Below are 17,435 nucleotides of genomic sequence, written 5' to 3' on the forward strand. Positions count from 1 at the left end.
GTTTTAACATATGCAAGTTAATTATGACGACCACACCCTACACACCTTGATAAAAAGACGTCAGTTTGGTAACTGAGACTGAGCGTCCATCGACGGAGTACTTGAGAGCTTTTGAAGGGAATAAGACGTCACGGCTAAAGGAATTCTGGCGAGAATGATGCTCTGATGAAAGTTGTGGCAAGGAAGGAGGAGAAACATAAATGTCAGATTCTTAATCAAAGAAAGATACAACACATTTTGAGAGAGCAAGAAGGAAAATAAGACTGTGCATATGTGTGGTAGATTTTCATGGGATGGTAATCACCATACAGATTTAGTTATTGTTCTTCTTTGAAACTTTTATTTCAAAGACACTACCAACCCTTCCAGAAGGCACATGAACATCCTGCTGGAAGAAATAAGTTTATTATCCCGACAAATTTTAGTGTTCCCATTGACGACAGATTCGACCACTCACTTCCTCCGGAGATTCAATATCTTGAGTAGGCGTAGGAGGAAAGCATTTAGACTTCTTCTTCTTCTTTTTCGAGTTATCCAAAGTAAATGAAGCCTCCGAGTTATTGTTTGAGAGATTAGTGAAATCTTCTTCTTCGTTGAGAATGGAAGTCGATACTTGTTGTCCTTGTGTGATGAGAAGATTCTGAGGTTGAAATCCAACACACATTAATTTGTGATAGATTCCTTGAACTGTAAGTGAAAATTCAATCAACTTGAACAAAGTGTTCAATCTCATGTCCCATATTAAATATACAGAAGTTATAAAAACTAACATGCAAGTCAAATTCTGTATCCAGTGAAGATGACCCTTGCTCCTTTTGTATCTTTGAAATCTATGAAGAACTGATCAACCAACCCTTTTCTTTGAAGACCCACGATCAAAATAGTGCCCACATGTTTCCAGAAGGATGATAGCCATCCTGACACGGAAGAAATATCAGAGCGAATCCAGCACCTCTTGCTAACATCATAAAATTTCTACAACAGTCAATCAGTAAGACATAAGGAAGACTGAATATTAAACTTACACCAATGATCCTTCAGTGTATAAAGCAACCCGTAACATAAGTCAGAAACACACCAGTTTAGAACAACATATCATATCTGTGAAGAAATAAGATATACCTTGAGATTCCAGTAATATAAATCATGATACTAATCATATCCAAATCTCATTACATCCTGAATAAATTGACTTTTTAAATGACAATAACATTGTTTTGTGACCAAAAACAATTGACAATGACATTACAGAAGAAAACAATCTAGTACGAAGATGAAGACAAATATCTAATTTTTAGTGATTTCAGATTAGCTGATCATCGTTGAAGAACAAATCAGCCGGGACCTTTGCTGTGCATTTCGATGTTTCGTTAGCCATGAATATGGTGGGTTTTGAGTATCATGTATGTGGAGGTGAGGAGCAGGGAGAGTCGCGACTATTATATATATAGTGTAAGACTGTGGGATTCGAAGAGTTCGGTTGACTGAGTTACAATAATAAAGAGCTTTGATGGTTCAGAGTATGGACGTAAAGGCGGAGATGCAGAACGACTGTGGCAAGGGTTTGCGTTGGACGATGAGGAAAACGAAGCGAAATATCTCGTTAAGCTGGGATGAGTGGATGTCAAAAAAAAATACATATAAGCTTAGCTGGGCCACGAACAGGCCTTATTAGTTATCTGTGAGATTAAACTCGTTAGGTAAATGTGAATTGGAAGATTAGCTGTGACGTGTCACTTTGGTTGGTCTAGAATATCTCAAAATTAGTCCCTTTTATGGTTTAGAGAACGCAACGTTTATGGTCTTCAAAATGCAGTGGTAACAGGCCGTAAACAATAGAAGCCCAAAGTGATATAATGCAGATGACATGGATGATTGTTGAAATACTACTGGCTGATTTTTACATCCTACGTGGACACATTAAGAGAGCTTTATATTTGGCTTTTAGTATAGTACTGATATATTAAGAAAAAAAAATGTTTCATACCAAAGCTAAAACCGAAATTAGGAAAAAAGAAAGCCCAAGAACATTGGCATTAAGAAAAAGCAATAAAATGTATAAATTATTAAAAATAAAAGAAATGTGTATTTTGAAAATTCTCTAACTCAAAAGTATGTAACTAATAATTATAAAAATTTTAAAAGACAAAAAATTTAATACTAAAGTAAATAACGAAATTAGGAATAACTGCATTAAGAAGAAACAATAACAAATATATAAATTATAAAAGGAAACAAATGTATATTTGAAAATTATCTTTACTCTAATGGATATAATCAAGAATAAGCCATGTGAATATCAAAAGGTATTTAAGCCGGCTTGTTATGAGGAAACAAACAACATATGCGGAGGAAGAGATGGATGAGATTACATGAGGGGAATGGTTTGGTTGTACAAAACAGGGCTGAGTTTCATTTTTTTGTCAATGTATTGCCTTTTTCTAATGACACATTCAAATTGCTTCCTATTAAATTGCTTGCCTTTCAATTTCTCTGATTACATTATTTTCTATTAGTTTGGTTGTCTTTTGGTACATGGGAATATGACACCAAACGAGTCTGCAAAAGAAGTTAATAAGAGAATAAATATGTCTTCGTGTTTTGTTCATTTCACTTGATTGTGGCAGATATTTCTTCAACCTCAGATAGCATATATCTCTAAGGATTCTGAAAACAATGAAAACGTTGTGGTAGATGAAGTTAGTACGGGTTTTCATGTAATTTTCCCGAGTGGTTTCGATGATCGTAGATGCCTTAATCTAAGAAAACAGCATAATAACCTAATCTTGTTTTAGTGTGTATATGGTTAGTAACTGGGTTGATGTTTACTTTGATTAGTTTTATGCAGAGTAATCATCTCAAAGATAAATTCACAAAAATAGTTGTTGAATGTGTAAACAACAAATCACCAATGAAGATGATTGTTAACAAGACGCATACTACTAATATTGTAAGATATATTCTCATGCACATTCACTAGTAGTGCCCTCATCATCTGGTTTTTGTTTAATCTGGTATTAACACATAAGACTGATGAGAAGTCGAATCATAATCCACGTCATGCTAAAGAAAGAGACAATACAAGTTATGGAACAATAAGTATAACACTTTTTGCGGCCAACAACCCACTAAAAAGTAAGAATCTGTGAAAAATATCTGAAGAATGTTGAATGAGAAAACAATGAAATCGAGTTCAACATAGTTGTGACGAATATCCAGTAATCATAATCTATAAATAATTTTGTTGAAACATTAATAAGATTTAATTTAGGGGTAATGTAATATCTCACTATATGATTAGAAAATGGATGTTTATTCTAACATTTCCACTAGTAGAAAAAATTGCTATATGTACGATCAAATTTTGTAGCAATGAACTGATTTTCGTAGCGAAATGGCTGACTTGCTACCAAATGCTATGGAAATTGAATCGTAGCTATAGCATCGTAGCAAAATCGAAAAATCGAAACAAGATATTACCTTTTTGCCACGACAATTTAGTAGCAAATATTGCTATGTTTTTGCCATGAAATATTTGTGGCTAATTTAGCTACGAAATTAAACATTGCTAAAACATGTCTATTTAAAAAATAGTATAAATAAATAAATTACAAAATAAGAAAATTATTAGAAAAGTATATTTTATATATCAAATTGGTTTACAAAATTTAAAATGATTTATCGAACTATTAAGAAATAAAATCGGTTTAGCATACTAAACCAAATTAAAATAAATATCCTAATCTAAACCTAATGTGCCAAATAGCTTCTTCGTCTTTAACATTCAAGCCGGCTCTGCTCATGACCCACCACTGCTGCCTCCTCCATCAATCTCCTCTGCCTCCTTCATCAATCTCATGTGCCTCCTCCATCAAGGAGTTTTTTGTAATATTTACTTATGTAATGCTAATATGTTTATCCATCTATTCAATTCAACATATATTTGCACAATATTTACATCACATAACTCGTTTTTCATACTTTATAAGATAAAACCATAATATTCATTGTGACTGATCAGGCACATTCATTTGGAGAATTTATAATATTTCAATCCTTGAAAGTTGGTTATGATTCATGAACACTACCTAATATTGAGAATTTTCATAACCATTCTTTAAGTGGTGCCATCTTTTTATTACAAACCCATATAACAAATAATTGGACAAAATAAATATAATCCAATAAACTAAAGCCTATGGCCAGAAGAGCACAATCTTTCTACTTGTGAAACTAACCTAACACGCTGAGAAAAGAATTTCTGTGGAGGAAGAAGACGGCTAAAGCCATGAAAAAGGAAGCTAAAGCAGAAACATGAAGAAAATTTATGTGGAGAAAGAAGACGGCTAAAGCCATGAAAGAAGAAACTAAAGCAGAAACAGGAAGAGACAATGAAACCCTAAAAAAGGTATGAAAGAAGAATCGAACCTATCAATAAATTGACTAAAAAACTAGCTTATAGCCAACTGAACCAACTAATATTTTGTTAAATCTATCTTATTAAAACAGAAGTACACATATAGAATACCTCTTAGTTTTCAGTGTTATTTACAATTGCATGCCACTGAGAATTAAATTGAATTTCCTATTTTAATGCTTGTCTTTTTCAGTTATATTAATGTGTTTCTTTTTTTTTCCTATTTTAATGCTTGTCTTTTTCAGTTAGATTAATGTGTTTTTTTTTTCTATTCTATTTTAATGTTTGTCTTTTTAGTTAGATTAATGTATTTTGTTTTTTATTCTTCAACAATTAGTGATATTTTAAAAGTTTTCTTTTTTTTGTCAACTTAAAGTTGTCTAAACTATTTTAAAATATAAAAATTTGTCAAAAAATAAACATATAAATAGATAAACAATAATCAAACACCAAAAATATTTAAGATATATATTTATTCTCCATCCAAATATTGAAGTTCAACCTGTTTATTAATTTTTAATTTAGGTATTTTGGTTTACATTACTCAAATTTATATGTTTTGAGAAATTTAAAATATATATAAATTTTGAAAATTTTAAAATAATTCAAACGGGTTATCCATATTCGAACCGAACCCGCAAATACCTGAATCAAATCGAAACCAAAATTTATAAATATTTGAATGTTGCTGAAATCTTTAAACTCGGAAATCTCAAACCCAAATAGATTTTAACTTAATCAGTGGATATCCAAATACACATCCCTAACTTAGTAAATGTAAAATGATCAAATATTATAAATACATTATTTACTATAAATAAATAAAAATTAAAACAGAAAATTAATATCCGTGCGGTTGCACGGATCAAGATCTAGTTGGTCCTTAAAATATACTTATCTACACCAACTTTGAAACACATGTTTGATGGGCTTGTATTCAGGCACAGACCTGCTTTTGTGCCTCCTCCATAAAAGATTCCTTGTAATATTTACTTATGTAATGTTAAATACGTTTATCTATTCAATTCAATAAATAATTTGTCACAATATTTACATCACCTAACTCGTTTTTCATATTTTATAACATAAAATCATAAGATCCATTGTGATCAGGCTCACTGGTTTGGAGAATTTATAATATTTCGATCCTTAAAAACTGGTTATGAGTCATGAACAGTACCTCCGCTTTATGATTAAGAATCTGATCTCCATAACCATTCTTTTTGAGTGGTACCACTTTTTTATTACAAACCCATATAGCAAATAATTGAACCAAATAAATAAAGCCCAACAAACTTAAGTCTATGGCCCAGAATATCACAATCTTTCTATCCGTGAAACTTAACCTAACGCTGAGAAAAGAGTTCCGTTCCTGTGCTGTGGAGGAAGAACGAAGACGGCTAACATGAAAGAGGTAACTACAAGCAGAAACAGGAAGAGGAAGAGGCAACGAAATAGTAAAGAAGAGCCTTGCGAGTCACCCAAGAATAAAAACAACGACAAAAAAATGCAAAGAGATACCAAAAACGATGGAGGATCTTCAGCTCTGTCGAAACGACCTAAACCTTCCAACTTTCTCGACACGGTTCTCTCTCTTCCCTCACTCTCTTCTGTCTCTGTATCTTACATTTGATTGCCCTCTTGTCTTGAATGTTATACGAAAAATCTGCAGCTTCGAGAGAAACTATCAGGTGGGAACTTCAGGAGGCTCAATGAGAAGCTCTACACTTGCTCGTACGTTTACGGATTTCATTTCTCTCCGACAACTTTCCTTCAGTTTCAATAATCTTTTGTTTTTTTTCTCAGTGGAAAAGAAGCTTTAGACTATTTTAATGAAGATCCAACCTTGTTTGATATGGTAAACTCCCCCAAAAAAGAAAACAAGAATGTCATAATTGATCAATAACGAGTAATTGATTCTGTTTTTTTTGTTGTTGTTTTAGTATCATACAGGTTATCAGCAACAAATGACAAACTGGCCTGAGCTTCCTGTTAACTCCATTATCAATTGGTTATCGTCTAAAAGCTCTTCTTTAGTTGTCGCTGATTTTGGCTGTGGTGAGAATATTATATCTTATCCCCTGTGTTTTGCCTTTTCTGAAGTTGCTTTTACTTGGTTTATAAATCTGTTTACCTTTTATTTTTTTTTGGGTTATCAGGTGATGCAAGGATTGCAAAGAGTGTGAAGAACAAAGTTTTCTCCTTTGATCTTGTCTCAAAGGACCCATCTGTTATTGCCTGCGATATGTCTAATGTACGTTCAAATCCATTTATTTTATTTTTTCTTCAGTCTCGACTTTAATTGGTGTTTTTTTTGGTGTGTTCTTGGTTAGACTCCACTTGAGTCTTCATCAGTAGATGTTGCTGTTTTCTGTCTTTCATTAATGGGAACAAACTATTCTAGTTTCATCAAAGAGGCACATCGTGTTCTTCGTCCAAGGTATCTGCTTTCTTTCCCTAGAGCCTTCTTCATAGTTTTTATTTAAGACATTCCTTGGGTGTGTTCAACAGTGGTTGGCTTCTTATAGCGGAAGTCAAAAGCAGGTTTGATCCAAACAATGGAGGCGCAGATCCAAAAGACTTTGTGAAAGCAGTTTCTGACCTTGGATTTACCTCGTCTTTAAAGGTAAAATCTTTTATATTTACTTTTCTACTCTTCTTTTCTGAAGTTTCAACCCATTTCGTGCTTTATGCAGGACTTCTCGAACAAGATGTTCATCTTACTGCATTTTAAGAAGAAGGTTAGTAAAGAAAAGTTTCATTTAGATTCGGTTAGTCTCTGAGATTGGATCTGCGGTTTAAATATGTAACATTTTCTTTTGATTGTGCTTGTATAGGAGAAGCCGAATTCAAATAAGAAGAAAATCGAGTGGCCTGAGTTGAAAGCATGTTTATATAAACGTCGATGATGGGTTTATATGCTGCAAGATCACACACACTAAGAGTATGTTTCAGTCACTTTCTGCTGGGTTTATATGATGGAGGGTCACACTAAGAGTGTCTCTCCAATGTTGTTATTATCTAGACATTAGTGTTTCACCGTTCTTTATGAAGTTTTGTAAGAGTGAATCAGTCACATTGGTCTTTGAATTAAAAATGTTTTAGAATTTTGTTACACGAAGCTGTTTGGGCTGAGTTCTTAATCACCATGGGCTTTAATTGGGCCTAACCTGAATATGACACCCGACGCCAACGTGTACTATCTACACAATAATGGAGTCCAAATCAAGATTTTAATAGGGACCAAACTTATCTCTCAATTCACCATTTTCCAACATGATAGAAAAAACAAAAGAAGTGAAATAAAATATATATCGGTATTTTTTTAGTTGTTAATTACAACCATATGATCTCCTTTGAAAAGTACCAAAAGGACTGATCGTTATTCTTATATATATATGAGTTGCTCAGAAACAAGTAAAATTGAAAAAGGGTCCACATTTCTCACCCCACCGACGAATTTTTATTTCTCTTTTTGGACCACCATCTTTTATTACATGTACAATCTTTTTTGTCCTTTTGTCAATCAATCAAATGAGTGTTGGTTGTTGAAGAAAAACCATAAATAAAATACTTTGTTTTGTTTCTTTCTTTAAAAAGAGAAAGACTTGTTTCACTGCTCTGACGATCTAGGAAACTTCCTTTTTTATAATTAATTTGACTTTTGCCCGGTTTAAGATTTGTGTAAGTCCGGTCCTTTGGGTCAATTTCGGTGATTTCATTTGGTTTATGCCGACCAACAAAAACATGGAGAGAGACAAAGACAAAAAGAGATGAGATTTCTTGTCACTTTACTTGCACATAAAAAGCGAACATCTTTCGATCATTCAATCTTCTTGTCCTAAACTTATTGAAATCCAAAAAAAAAAGTTAAATAAATTCATATAAATCTCAAACTCCAACATAAAAAAAAGTAGGACTATTAATCATCAAGTTTTGACCACTTCTCTCCATCTGGGTTTCATCTTCAGTTCCCTTTTTTGTCAACTCAACTTCACCACCAAAGAGAGAGAGATCCCTTTTTCTCTTTGCTATTCAAAAAATTGAGATTGTTGTTTCTTTCTCAAGTCTTTTTATTTTTTTTTGTTACATTTATGGACGTCTCTTGATTTCGCTTTATAGTCCCCTCCCCTCTCTAAAAGCATTTTTGTTTGTTTCTGATTTGTACCAAGAATGATTGATCATCTAAAGAGTTTCGATTTGACAGGTTTCTAACTATAAAAAAAAAAGATCATCAAAATCTTAAAATCTTTTTTGGAAATGGGATCTGGAACTGGGTTTTACTCAGATCAATTGGATCCTAAATGGGTCGTCGATCCTCAGCATCTCTTTGTTGGTCCCAAGATTGGTGAAGGATCTCATGCCAAAATCTATGAAGGAAAGTAAGTTCATTATCTGAGTTTTTGACTTCAGTTATTGTTTCTCATTTTTCATGGAGTTTGATCTTCTTGGACTGGTTCTTGAACTTGTTTTAGGTATAAAAACAAAACAGTTGCTATAAAGATTATTAAAAAGGGAGAATCTCCAGAAGAGATTGCTAAAAGAGATAGCAGATTTGCGAGAGAGGTCTCTATGTTGTCCAGAGTTCAACACAAGAACTTGGTCAAGGTTTCAGCTTCTTTCTTTCTTGCTAAACAATGAGTATGGTTAGAGACAACACTACAAACGTTTCTGATTCAGTTTTTGTGTGCAGTTCATTGGAGCTTGCAAAGAACCGATCATGGTTATAGTCACTGAGCTTTTACTAGGCGGTACATTGCGTAAATACCTCGTGAGTTTGCGTCCAGGGCGTTTGGACACGCGTTTAGCTGTTGGGTTTGCTCTTGACATTGCTCGTGCAATGGAGTGTTTACACTCTCATGGAATCATTCATCGTGATCTCAAACCAGGTTACACAGTGTTAAAAACCAATACTACACTTTCAAGACTTTCTAAATTAAAAAAAAAGTTATTAATCTTTTTGGATTTTGCAGAGAACTTGATCTTGACAGCAGATTACAAGACTGTTAAACTAGCGGATTTCGGTTTAGCTAGAGAAGAATCACTAACCGAGATGATGACTGCAGAAACTGGTACTTATCGTTGGATGGCTCCTGAGGTACTAACCCATATGCACCATGCTGAAATATATATATTTTTTTCGTATTCTGCATAATTTGCTTAATCCCAAATTATGGTTTAATTTTAACAGCTTTATAGCACGGTCACGTTGAGGCAAGGTGAGAAAAAACACTATAACCATAAGGTAGATGCGTACAGCTTCGCCATCGTCTTGTGGGAGCTTATCCACAACAAGTTACCTTTTGAGGGAATGTCAAATCTCCAAGCTGCTTACGCTGCTGCATTCAAGGTTTTTGATTCTTTATTTATTTATTTATTTATTTATTTTTGATCAAATTTGATTCTTTATTTTCAAATTTCAAAAGTTTGAACCGTTTGTTTGTTGATTCCTACTGCTTGGTTCTTAACTTTGATTCTTGATTTGCGACTGTTTTGTTCTTGAATGTCAACCATTTTGAGTCTCGATGTTCAGCTGTATGTTTCTTGATACCAAGATTTGGTTTCTTGATTTGGAAACCTTTTGATTCTTGATCCTCAAACTTTCTATATTACCGGTGAAACTGGTTGTGTTTAACTAGATTTTTTGTTTGTTTTTACATTTTCTGGTTATTAGAACGTGAGGCCGAGCGCAGATGATTTACCGGAGGATTTAGCAACGATAGTAACATCTTGCTGGAGAGAAGATCCAAACGACAGACCAAACTTCACAGAGATTATTCAACTTCTCTTACACTACCTCTCCACGATCTCAGCACCTGAGCTTGTTCCTCCCTCAATCAAACGTGTTTTCTCATCAGAAAACACCGTTCTGCCACCAGAATCACCGGGAACTTGCTCACTGATGGCTGTTAGAGACGGAGATCAGATTACCACGGACGCAAACTCGCCGGAGAAAGAAGCTAGAGGAAGCTTCTTCTTCTGCTGCTAATTTAGATGATGATTGTTTTATTGGTTATAAAGAGAATTGAGAGACTGGTTTGAAAAAAAAATGTTCTTTATGATAAAAGATACAAAACCAACAGACTTGATGATCTCATACCAAACATATAGACTTAGATTGTATACCAACCTTGGAATCGTGCATCTTAGTATCTCTTTGGAAAAAAACTACTTAGATTGTATACCAACCTTGGAATCATGCATCTTAGTATCTCTTTGGAAAAAACTTGACCTAGATTGGTCAACAGATAACTGAGACACCTTTTCAAACATTGGGATTCATTTACTCAAGAAATAAAACATCTGAAAACATTAAACACTAAAAAAAAAAAGAATCAGCTAATTCATTTGCAATAATAAAAACTTATCTTCATGCTTGTAAAAATAAAAAAAACTTTACCTCCACAGTTTCATAAGTCAAGTTCAAAATCTGAACGTTTTTCAAACCATTAATCAGATTCATGGGATTGAAAGTATCTCCATGTTCGTATTGCCAGAAACCTTCCTCATACACATACAGAGATTGAGTTTAGCTTCAACAAGGAAACCGAGATTAACAGTTAGATATTCCTTGGGAACAAAGTCATAATACTCCAAGTAGGTGAGAGCAGGAATATCGAAGGAAGCCCATGTTGTCATACTCATAAGCAAGACCCCGGGGATCATCTAAATCAACTACAAGCAGAAGCGAACAGCAGAGATTTGTAGAAAATGGTGGTTAGATGGGCGATGAAGAATCTGATTAACGGTGATTGAATGGGGATAGGATATACATTAGTTTACAGAAACTTCCATCTTCGAAGCGAATTTGACGAGGAGGAGCTCTAAGCAGAGGCCAAGTAATACCCTAAAATGTATGGTAGCAAAATATCTTGGATTAAGGGAACTGAGTCAACTGCCGGGTATCGAACCCGGGAATACTTACCACTATACTACAACGACTTTGTTGTATCCTAACTGTTTTAAATATATGAAGAATATTAAATTCTCCTACATCTATTCTATTAATTTTCCAGCATAACCAATTGATATTTGCTGTGTCCATTTAAAATATAATTGAATTTAAATATAACTGCATCTATACTAATATTAGAGCATCTCCAACCCCACTCCGTAATTTACTCCAAATTGAGAAATGAAGTTGAAATTGGAGTGGAAAATGGAGTGATGACCAAAAAATAAAAGCATTACTCCATTGATTCTTGATTTGTGACGGTTTCATATTCTTGAATTTTAAAATCTTTTGAAATATTGATTTCCACCTTAATGATTCCAAGGTTTGTTTTTACATTTTTCGGTTAGAACGTGAGGCCGAGCGCAGATGATTTACCGGAGGATTTAGCAATGATAGTAACATCTTGCTGGAAAGAAAGATCCAAACGACAGACCAAACTTCACAGAGTTTATCCAACTTCTCTTCAGCACCTAATTAAGCTTGTTACTCCATCAGAAAACGCAGTGCTGGCACCAGATTCGCCTGGAACTTGCTCATTGATGGCTGTTAGAGACGTAGATCAGCTAAATAGTACTACGGACGCAAAATCGCCGGAGAAAAAAAAGTAGAGGAAGCTTCTTTTTCTGCTGCTAATTTAGATGATGATGATGGTGATTGTTTTATACTTTTATTGGTTTATAGAAGGGAAATGAGAGACCTTGACAAAAAAATAAAAAAAAAATAGAAGGGAAATGAGAAAAAGTGGTTTGAAAAATGTAATGAATGATAAATGTATCAATTTGGTGAAAGATTACAGCTTCGAATTATTGTTATAAATTTGTTGAAATTATTATGTATAGTTTTGTTGTGTTTTTCAATTACCAGCAGATATGAAGAAACAAAACATACAAAGGACTAAATTATATCCTAATGACAAAATCCTTGTTGAACCAACATAGATCATGTTTTTAACTTCCAACATAATTAACCAAAAAGTAGGAAACATTAGAGTTTGCTCCCTGGTAAAAACTCGACCTGGATTTTGCACTTGGGCGAAGCTCTGGGAAGCATCAGCAGGTCAGCCATGATTTGCAGCTTTGCTTTAGTTGATGTCGCACGAGCACGAACCTCCACCAGCTCGAGACATGACAACTTCCTCAAGAAATACTTCATTTGTTTCAAATCGTTGACATCACCATTGTAGCTGTTTATATTTAGGACCTTCACTGAACAAGACAATGAGAAATAATACTCTGATAGGCAGTCGCAAACCAATTTATCTCCAACGTGGAATTCCTTAGAAAAAAAAACAAATATTGAAAATATTCACAAATTACAAAAATTGGGATTCAAGACAGCAAAGTAACTTTAGTTATATATAATATACCTCGATGCTGAGAGACTTTAGATTTGGAAGTTTCTCCATTACAATCGTTAAACAGAAACTTTGACGAGGAGGAACTCTAAGCAAAGGCCAAGTAATATATATATATATATATATATACTAGGACAGGCCCGCCCTAACAGGCGGAATGTTACGTTGAAAATAATTGAAATAATTAGAGTAAATATTTAATATAAATCTTGATTAACTTAGAAGTTAAATACTACTTTAGTTTTGTATTTGTTTTTATATTTTTTGAAGTCTATAAAAACCCTGATATTTTGATAATTAGTTATGTTTTTTTCTCCTTGGGGTGGCTTTACATCAGTTCTTGCTTAGAATTCATGTTGTTGTACTGTGAGTACCCCTATTTAAAACTGAAATTGACTATTTATTTTCTATAAAGTACCAGTAATTTTTGGGTGAGTTCGTTTCATCTCTGAAATTGACTATTTAATTATCAGCCGTCATTTTGTTTTGTCAAGTAATTACTAATATCTAAATGTTAAGAAATCTATAAATTAAATTATGCTCTGAAGCAACTATAATATCCAGACTTATCACTAAATTGTTCAATGTGATTAGTTCTCCTTAATGGATTTTTTTTAAATAAAAACGTTGCCTAATTGTAAACACATAACTGGAGTAAACGTTCCGTTACACATAATGAATATTGTAATAATATTCTTTTACTACCTGTATATTTTTTAGAGATCATGTGATGTTGAATATTGTTTAAACATTTTAAACTCCTTTAGTGGAGCAGAGGACGTCCAGCGTGGTGTTTCGCGTGCATGTGAAGTTAGCTAAGACATGAACCATTATATGATTGATATACAATCTGACCGTTAATGACCCAAACACAAAGTCATTAGTGTGTTTAAATAGAAAATAGTAGTCTTTAAATTTGGTCAGTCACATTATAACATAAAGTATTTGAATAGATCACAAATCACATTATGTGATTTGTGCCGGAATGTTTAATCACTACTGGGCAACGATGAAACACCAGCGGCTTGGACGTTGTACATGTTTATCTATTTATCAACTGCACCTATTTACAAAAAGACTGTGGCCCGCAAGGTCAGGTGAATCGCGGCTGATCAGACTGGCCCGTAGATTATTAGCAAGAGACACCAAGTAATGCTCTCCGTTCCACTCCACCGTCTCGATTCCTACTTGACAAAGCCAAGGCAAAATCTAGTAAACATATACTTAAACCTAAAGGATATCATGAAATAATAAGCATTCAAAAATTCGAAGATGCATCCTTTAGCTCTAGAATAATTGGTACCTGGTACTATCTCAGTATTTAGGCCAGAGATGCAGCAGGTAGGTGCTGTAGCTGAGGTGATGCAGACATGAAAAATGAAAGCATCAACTTCGTCTATGCATTTCCTTGATTCTAGAAGTTGATGACCAGCAGAATAGTCATTGTCATTGGTACTGTCCTGCAGAGCTTCTTCTAGACCAGAGCCTAACCACCAATCCACACACTCGTCTAAAACAGCAGCCAACACAGTAGACGATGACGGATGATATAATAGAATCAATGGTTTATATAGTCTCGTCGAAATTTTCAGGATTTTCGCTACTCTGTAAATTTCTCCCAATGACAGAACCAAGCTCTTCCCTGTTTAACACATAATTAGTCAAAGGTTGATGAAAACGGGCGTAATACAAAGAGATTAATGTGATAATAATGGTCGGCACCTTGAGGTTTAGCTAGGATTTATTCTTGAACATCATTTCGAATCACCTGTTCCCAAATAGATGCAGCATGCCGTAAGTTATTGAGCGCAGGTCCTAGCAATGACTAACCAAGTTGTAGTGTATTTCGTTTGTTGCTCATATGAACCCAAGTTAAGGACCTTCAGGGTCAACATGTCATGTTTGAGGAGTTCCATCGTTGATTTCCAGTCTTTCTCTGCCTATGAAAAAATCATGTTTTAATTATTTCTTCCGAGTAAATATTTTACACTTAAGAATTGAAGGGTACAGAGAAGGTCGAACAGAACTTAACTAACAACAATCTCTGTCTGGAGATCTTCTGAATCAACTATTCGAAACTTTGGCTCTTGGAGAACTTTGTAAAGTTCAGTAATGCCAGATGATCTAGCTTGGAGACTTTCTACATTGACCCCACCAATAAAAACATCATTTTCAGCATGTTCTGCAGATCCTAGATGTGAAAACACCATTAAATTAGCAACGCTTATCTGTGAAGAGCATGCCCATGTTAAGCTTAATTGTAGAAGCAAGTTTCCCCTGTTTTTGTTTCCTTATCAAAATATATGCGTCCCAGACGTTGCCTTGATGAACAAACGACCTAAGTATTAAAGTAAATAGCTACATAATGTGATCTCCATAGTACCAGATAACATCATACGGATAGAGCAAGATAGTACCTCCGACCATCTTCGGGTTTATGTTTGTGGCAACAATCACCTTTGGATCAACATGCATGTCTTCAAGTTTTTTGTGCAACACAACAGCCTGAGTGTCAAATAAACTTAGAGTAAGCGACACATCACTGCAAGTTTAAAGGAAAAAAATCAAGTTATAATCACCAATCAACACTATCAAAATCTAGCAAGTTACAAAAAAACAAAAAACGAAAAAAAACAAATAATAATAATAGCAAACTCTTAACAGAAGTGATCTCACCTACAATGTCTACGGAAATGGAGAGTAATATCAGACGTCTCATGAATAAACCGCTACGAACCTATAAAACCCAAAGCCCATAATAAAACTATTGAATTAGCCATAACAACACAATTTCAGTAAGTCGACAGAGATAGGAATAGATGATGGGTTCGATAGGTGAAGCACTCACATATATATACGGATCTGACACCGTCTCCGAGTAAAGAACGCCTTATTCAAGATCGCGGAGTGGGCGATTGAATGAAGAGAAATTAAGACGAACTATAACTCCGCCCGTTTCATACATGGTGAAGCAAATCAATCGTCACTCGTTGCCGGCGCAGGAGAAGGGAGGAAGACGCATCATATCGGCCCAGTGTAAGGGTCGGAAGCTTAAAGCCCGACGGACACAGAATCAAGAAAGCCCATATACCAATGTTTTAAATGAAACGATGCGTTTAAGTAGAATGAACACGTGTCAACCTGTCGGAAGCTGAGTTTATGAACTGTCATCTGATGTGGCTTCATGGGAGGGATGAAAACAGTTTTTTATATATAAAGATATACATATCTCCTTCAAAGCCCTAAAGTGTATCGTAACAAAAATATCTTGCATTAATAATAAAGGGCACTGACAAATACCAAAATAACTAGCGCCGTTGCCGGAGATCGAACCCGGGTCACCCGGGTGACAGGCGGGAATACTTACCACTATACTACAACGACTTTGTTGTTAAAGTTAACAGTTACATGTCTATTGTCTTATGGTTACGATAAGGTTGATGCGTACAGCTTCGCCATTGTCTTATGGGAGCTTATCCACAAGTTACCTTTTGAGGAATGTCAAATCTCCAAGCTGCTTATGCTGCTGCATTCAAGGTTTTGATTCTTTGTTTTCAAATTTCAAAAGTTTGAATCGTTTGTTTCTTGATTCCTACTGTTTTGTTATTGAATGTCAACCGTTTGAGTCTTGATGTTCAACTGTTTGATTCTTGATTCCACGAACTGGTTTCTTTATTTGGAAACCTTTTGATTCTTGAACCCACCATTTGGATTCTTGATTTTCAAACCTTTTATATGACCGGTGAAACTGGTTGTGCTTAACAAGATTGTTTGTTTGTTAATGTACATTTTCCGGTTAGAACGTGAGGCCGAGTGCAGATGATTTACGGGCGGATTTAGCAGCGATAGTAACATCTTGCTGGAGAGAAGATCCAAACGACAGACCAAACTTCACAGAGATTATTCAACTTCTCTGACATTACCTCTCCACGATTTCAGCACCTGAGCTTGTTCCTCCGTCAATCAAGCATGTTTTCTCATCAGAAAACACTGTGCTGCCACCAGAATCACCGGGAACTTGCTCATTGATGGCTGTTAGAGACGGAGATCAGATTACTACAGACGCAAACTCGCCGGAGAAAGAAGGTAGAGGAAGCTTCTTTTTCTGCTGCTAATTTAGATGATGATGATGATAGAAGGGAAATGAGAGAACCTGGTTCGAAAGTTTAATGATTGATAAACATATTAATTTGGTGAATGATTAGAGCTTAGAGTTATTGTTACAAATTATAATTTTGTTGAAATTATGTATATTTTGTTATGTTTTTCAGTTATCACCATATATGAAGAAAACAAAACAAACAAGGTCTTAATGTCAACAAACATTGTATCCTAATGACAAATCCTAGCTTGAACCAACATAGATAATAATGTATCCAACTTCCAACATACTTAACCAAAAGTAGAAAACATTAGAGTTTGCTCCCCCTAGTAACTCTTATGGTAAAAACTTGACCTGGATTTTGCACTTGGACGAAGCTCTGGGAAGCATTAGAATGTCGGCCATGAGATTAACAGTTAGATACTCCTTGGGAACGTAGTCAGAGTACTCCAAGTAGGTTAGAGCAGGAGTATCGAAGCTAAGGGTGTCAAACTCATGGGTGAGACACCGAGAATCGACTCTTACGTTCTCCTCGTCAGTTTCATCATAAGAAAACCACTCCCTACGTCGAATAGTGAGCCTACGAAGGGTTGTGCTAGAGACTGTG

General features: G+C 34.8%; 2 protein-coding genes, 1 long non-coding RNA gene and 1 pseudogene across 6 annotated transcripts; 2 read left to right on the plus strand and 2 right to left on the minus strand.

Moving 5' to 3' along the window:
• The first annotated feature begins 5,754 nt into the window (after window positions 1–5,754).
• Window positions 5,755–7,532, plus strand: LOC108851473 (ribosomal RNA-processing protein 8). Of its 3 annotated transcripts, none has more exons than XM_057009305.1 (9): window positions 5,755–6,002; window positions 6,090–6,151; window positions 6,224–6,275; window positions 6,361–6,475; window positions 6,577–6,671; window positions 6,751–6,857; window positions 6,905–7,043; window positions 7,114–7,158; window positions 7,255–7,532. In XM_057009305.1, the coding sequence occupies exons 1-9, from the start codon at window positions 5,823–5,825 to the stop codon at window positions 7,324–7,326; spliced, it is 867 nt and encodes a 288-aa protein (XP_056865285.1). In that variant the 5' UTR covers window positions 5,755–5,822; the 3' UTR covers window positions 7,327–7,532. The 3 variants fall into 3 exon arrangements, with proteins under 3 accessions (XP_056865285.1, XP_018480415.1, XP_018480414.1); XM_018624913.2 differs by having other exon boundaries at window positions 6,962–7,043; XM_018624912.2 differs by having other exon boundaries at window positions 5,757–6,002; window positions 6,929–7,043.
• A 697-nt stretch (window positions 7,533–8,229) lies between these two features.
• On the plus strand, window positions 8,230–17,003 carry LOC108849030 (serine/threonine-protein kinase STY13). Of its 2 annotated transcripts, none has more exons than XM_057009304.1 (6): window positions 8,230–8,799; window positions 8,893–9,025; window positions 9,111–9,306; window positions 9,391–9,515; window positions 9,609–9,767; window positions 16,527–17,003. In XM_057009304.1, the coding sequence occupies exons 1-6, from the start codon at window positions 8,678–8,680 to the stop codon at window positions 16,641–16,643; spliced, it is 852 nt and encodes a 283-aa protein (XP_056865284.1). In that variant the 5' UTR covers window positions 8,230–8,677; the 3' UTR covers window positions 16,644–17,003. The 2 variants fall into 2 exon arrangements, with proteins under 2 accessions (XP_056865284.1, XP_018478026.1); XM_018622524.2 differs by lacking the exon at window positions 16,527–17,003 and adding an exon at window positions 10,092–10,546 and having other exon boundaries at window positions 8,240–8,799.
• Window positions 10,680–11,313, minus strand: LOC130511756 (uncharacterized). Its single transcript, XR_008945256.1, has 2 exons — window positions 11,191–11,313; window positions 10,680–11,092 (listed from the first exon to the last, which is right to left on the minus strand). It is a non-coding gene; the product is annotated as an uncharacterized LOC130511756 (long non-coding RNA).
• On the minus strand, window positions 13,588–16,258 carry LOC108837673 (uncharacterized; annotated as a pseudogene).
• Window positions 17,004–17,435: the final 432 nt, after the last annotated feature.

Source organism: Raphanus sativus, chromosome 4, assembly GCF_000801105.2.
Source record: "Raphanus sativus cultivar WK10039 chromosome 4, ASM80110v3, whole genome shotgun sequence".
Classification (NCBI taxonomy): Eukaryota; Viridiplantae; Streptophyta; class Magnoliopsida; order Brassicales; family Brassicaceae; genus Raphanus; species Raphanus sativus.

Coding starts and splice junctions, on each gene's coding strand:
- LOC108851473 (XM_057009305.1), top strand. CDS start 5,823: ATGAAAGAGGTAACTACAAGCAGAAACAGGAAGAGGAAGAGGCAACGA. Junction 6,476..6,576: donor TGTCGCTGATTTTGGCTGTG/GTGAGAATATTA, acceptor TTGGGTTATCAG/GTGATGCAAGGATTGCAAAG. Junction 6,672..6,750: donor TTGCCTGCGATATGTCTAAT/GTACGTTCAAAT, acceptor GTTCTTGGTTAG/ACTCCACTTGAGTCTTCATC.
- LOC108849030 (XM_018622524.2), top strand. CDS start 8,678: ATGGGATCTGGAACTGGGTTTTACTCAGATCAATTGGATCCTAAATGG. Junction 9,516..9,608: donor ATCGTTGGATGGCTCCTGAG/GTACTAACCCAT, acceptor TAATTTTAACAG/CTTTATAGCACGGTCACGTT. Junction 9,768..10,091: donor CTTACGCTGCTGCATTCAAG/GTTTTTGATTCT, acceptor TCTGGTTATTAG/AACGTGAGGCCGAGCGCAGA.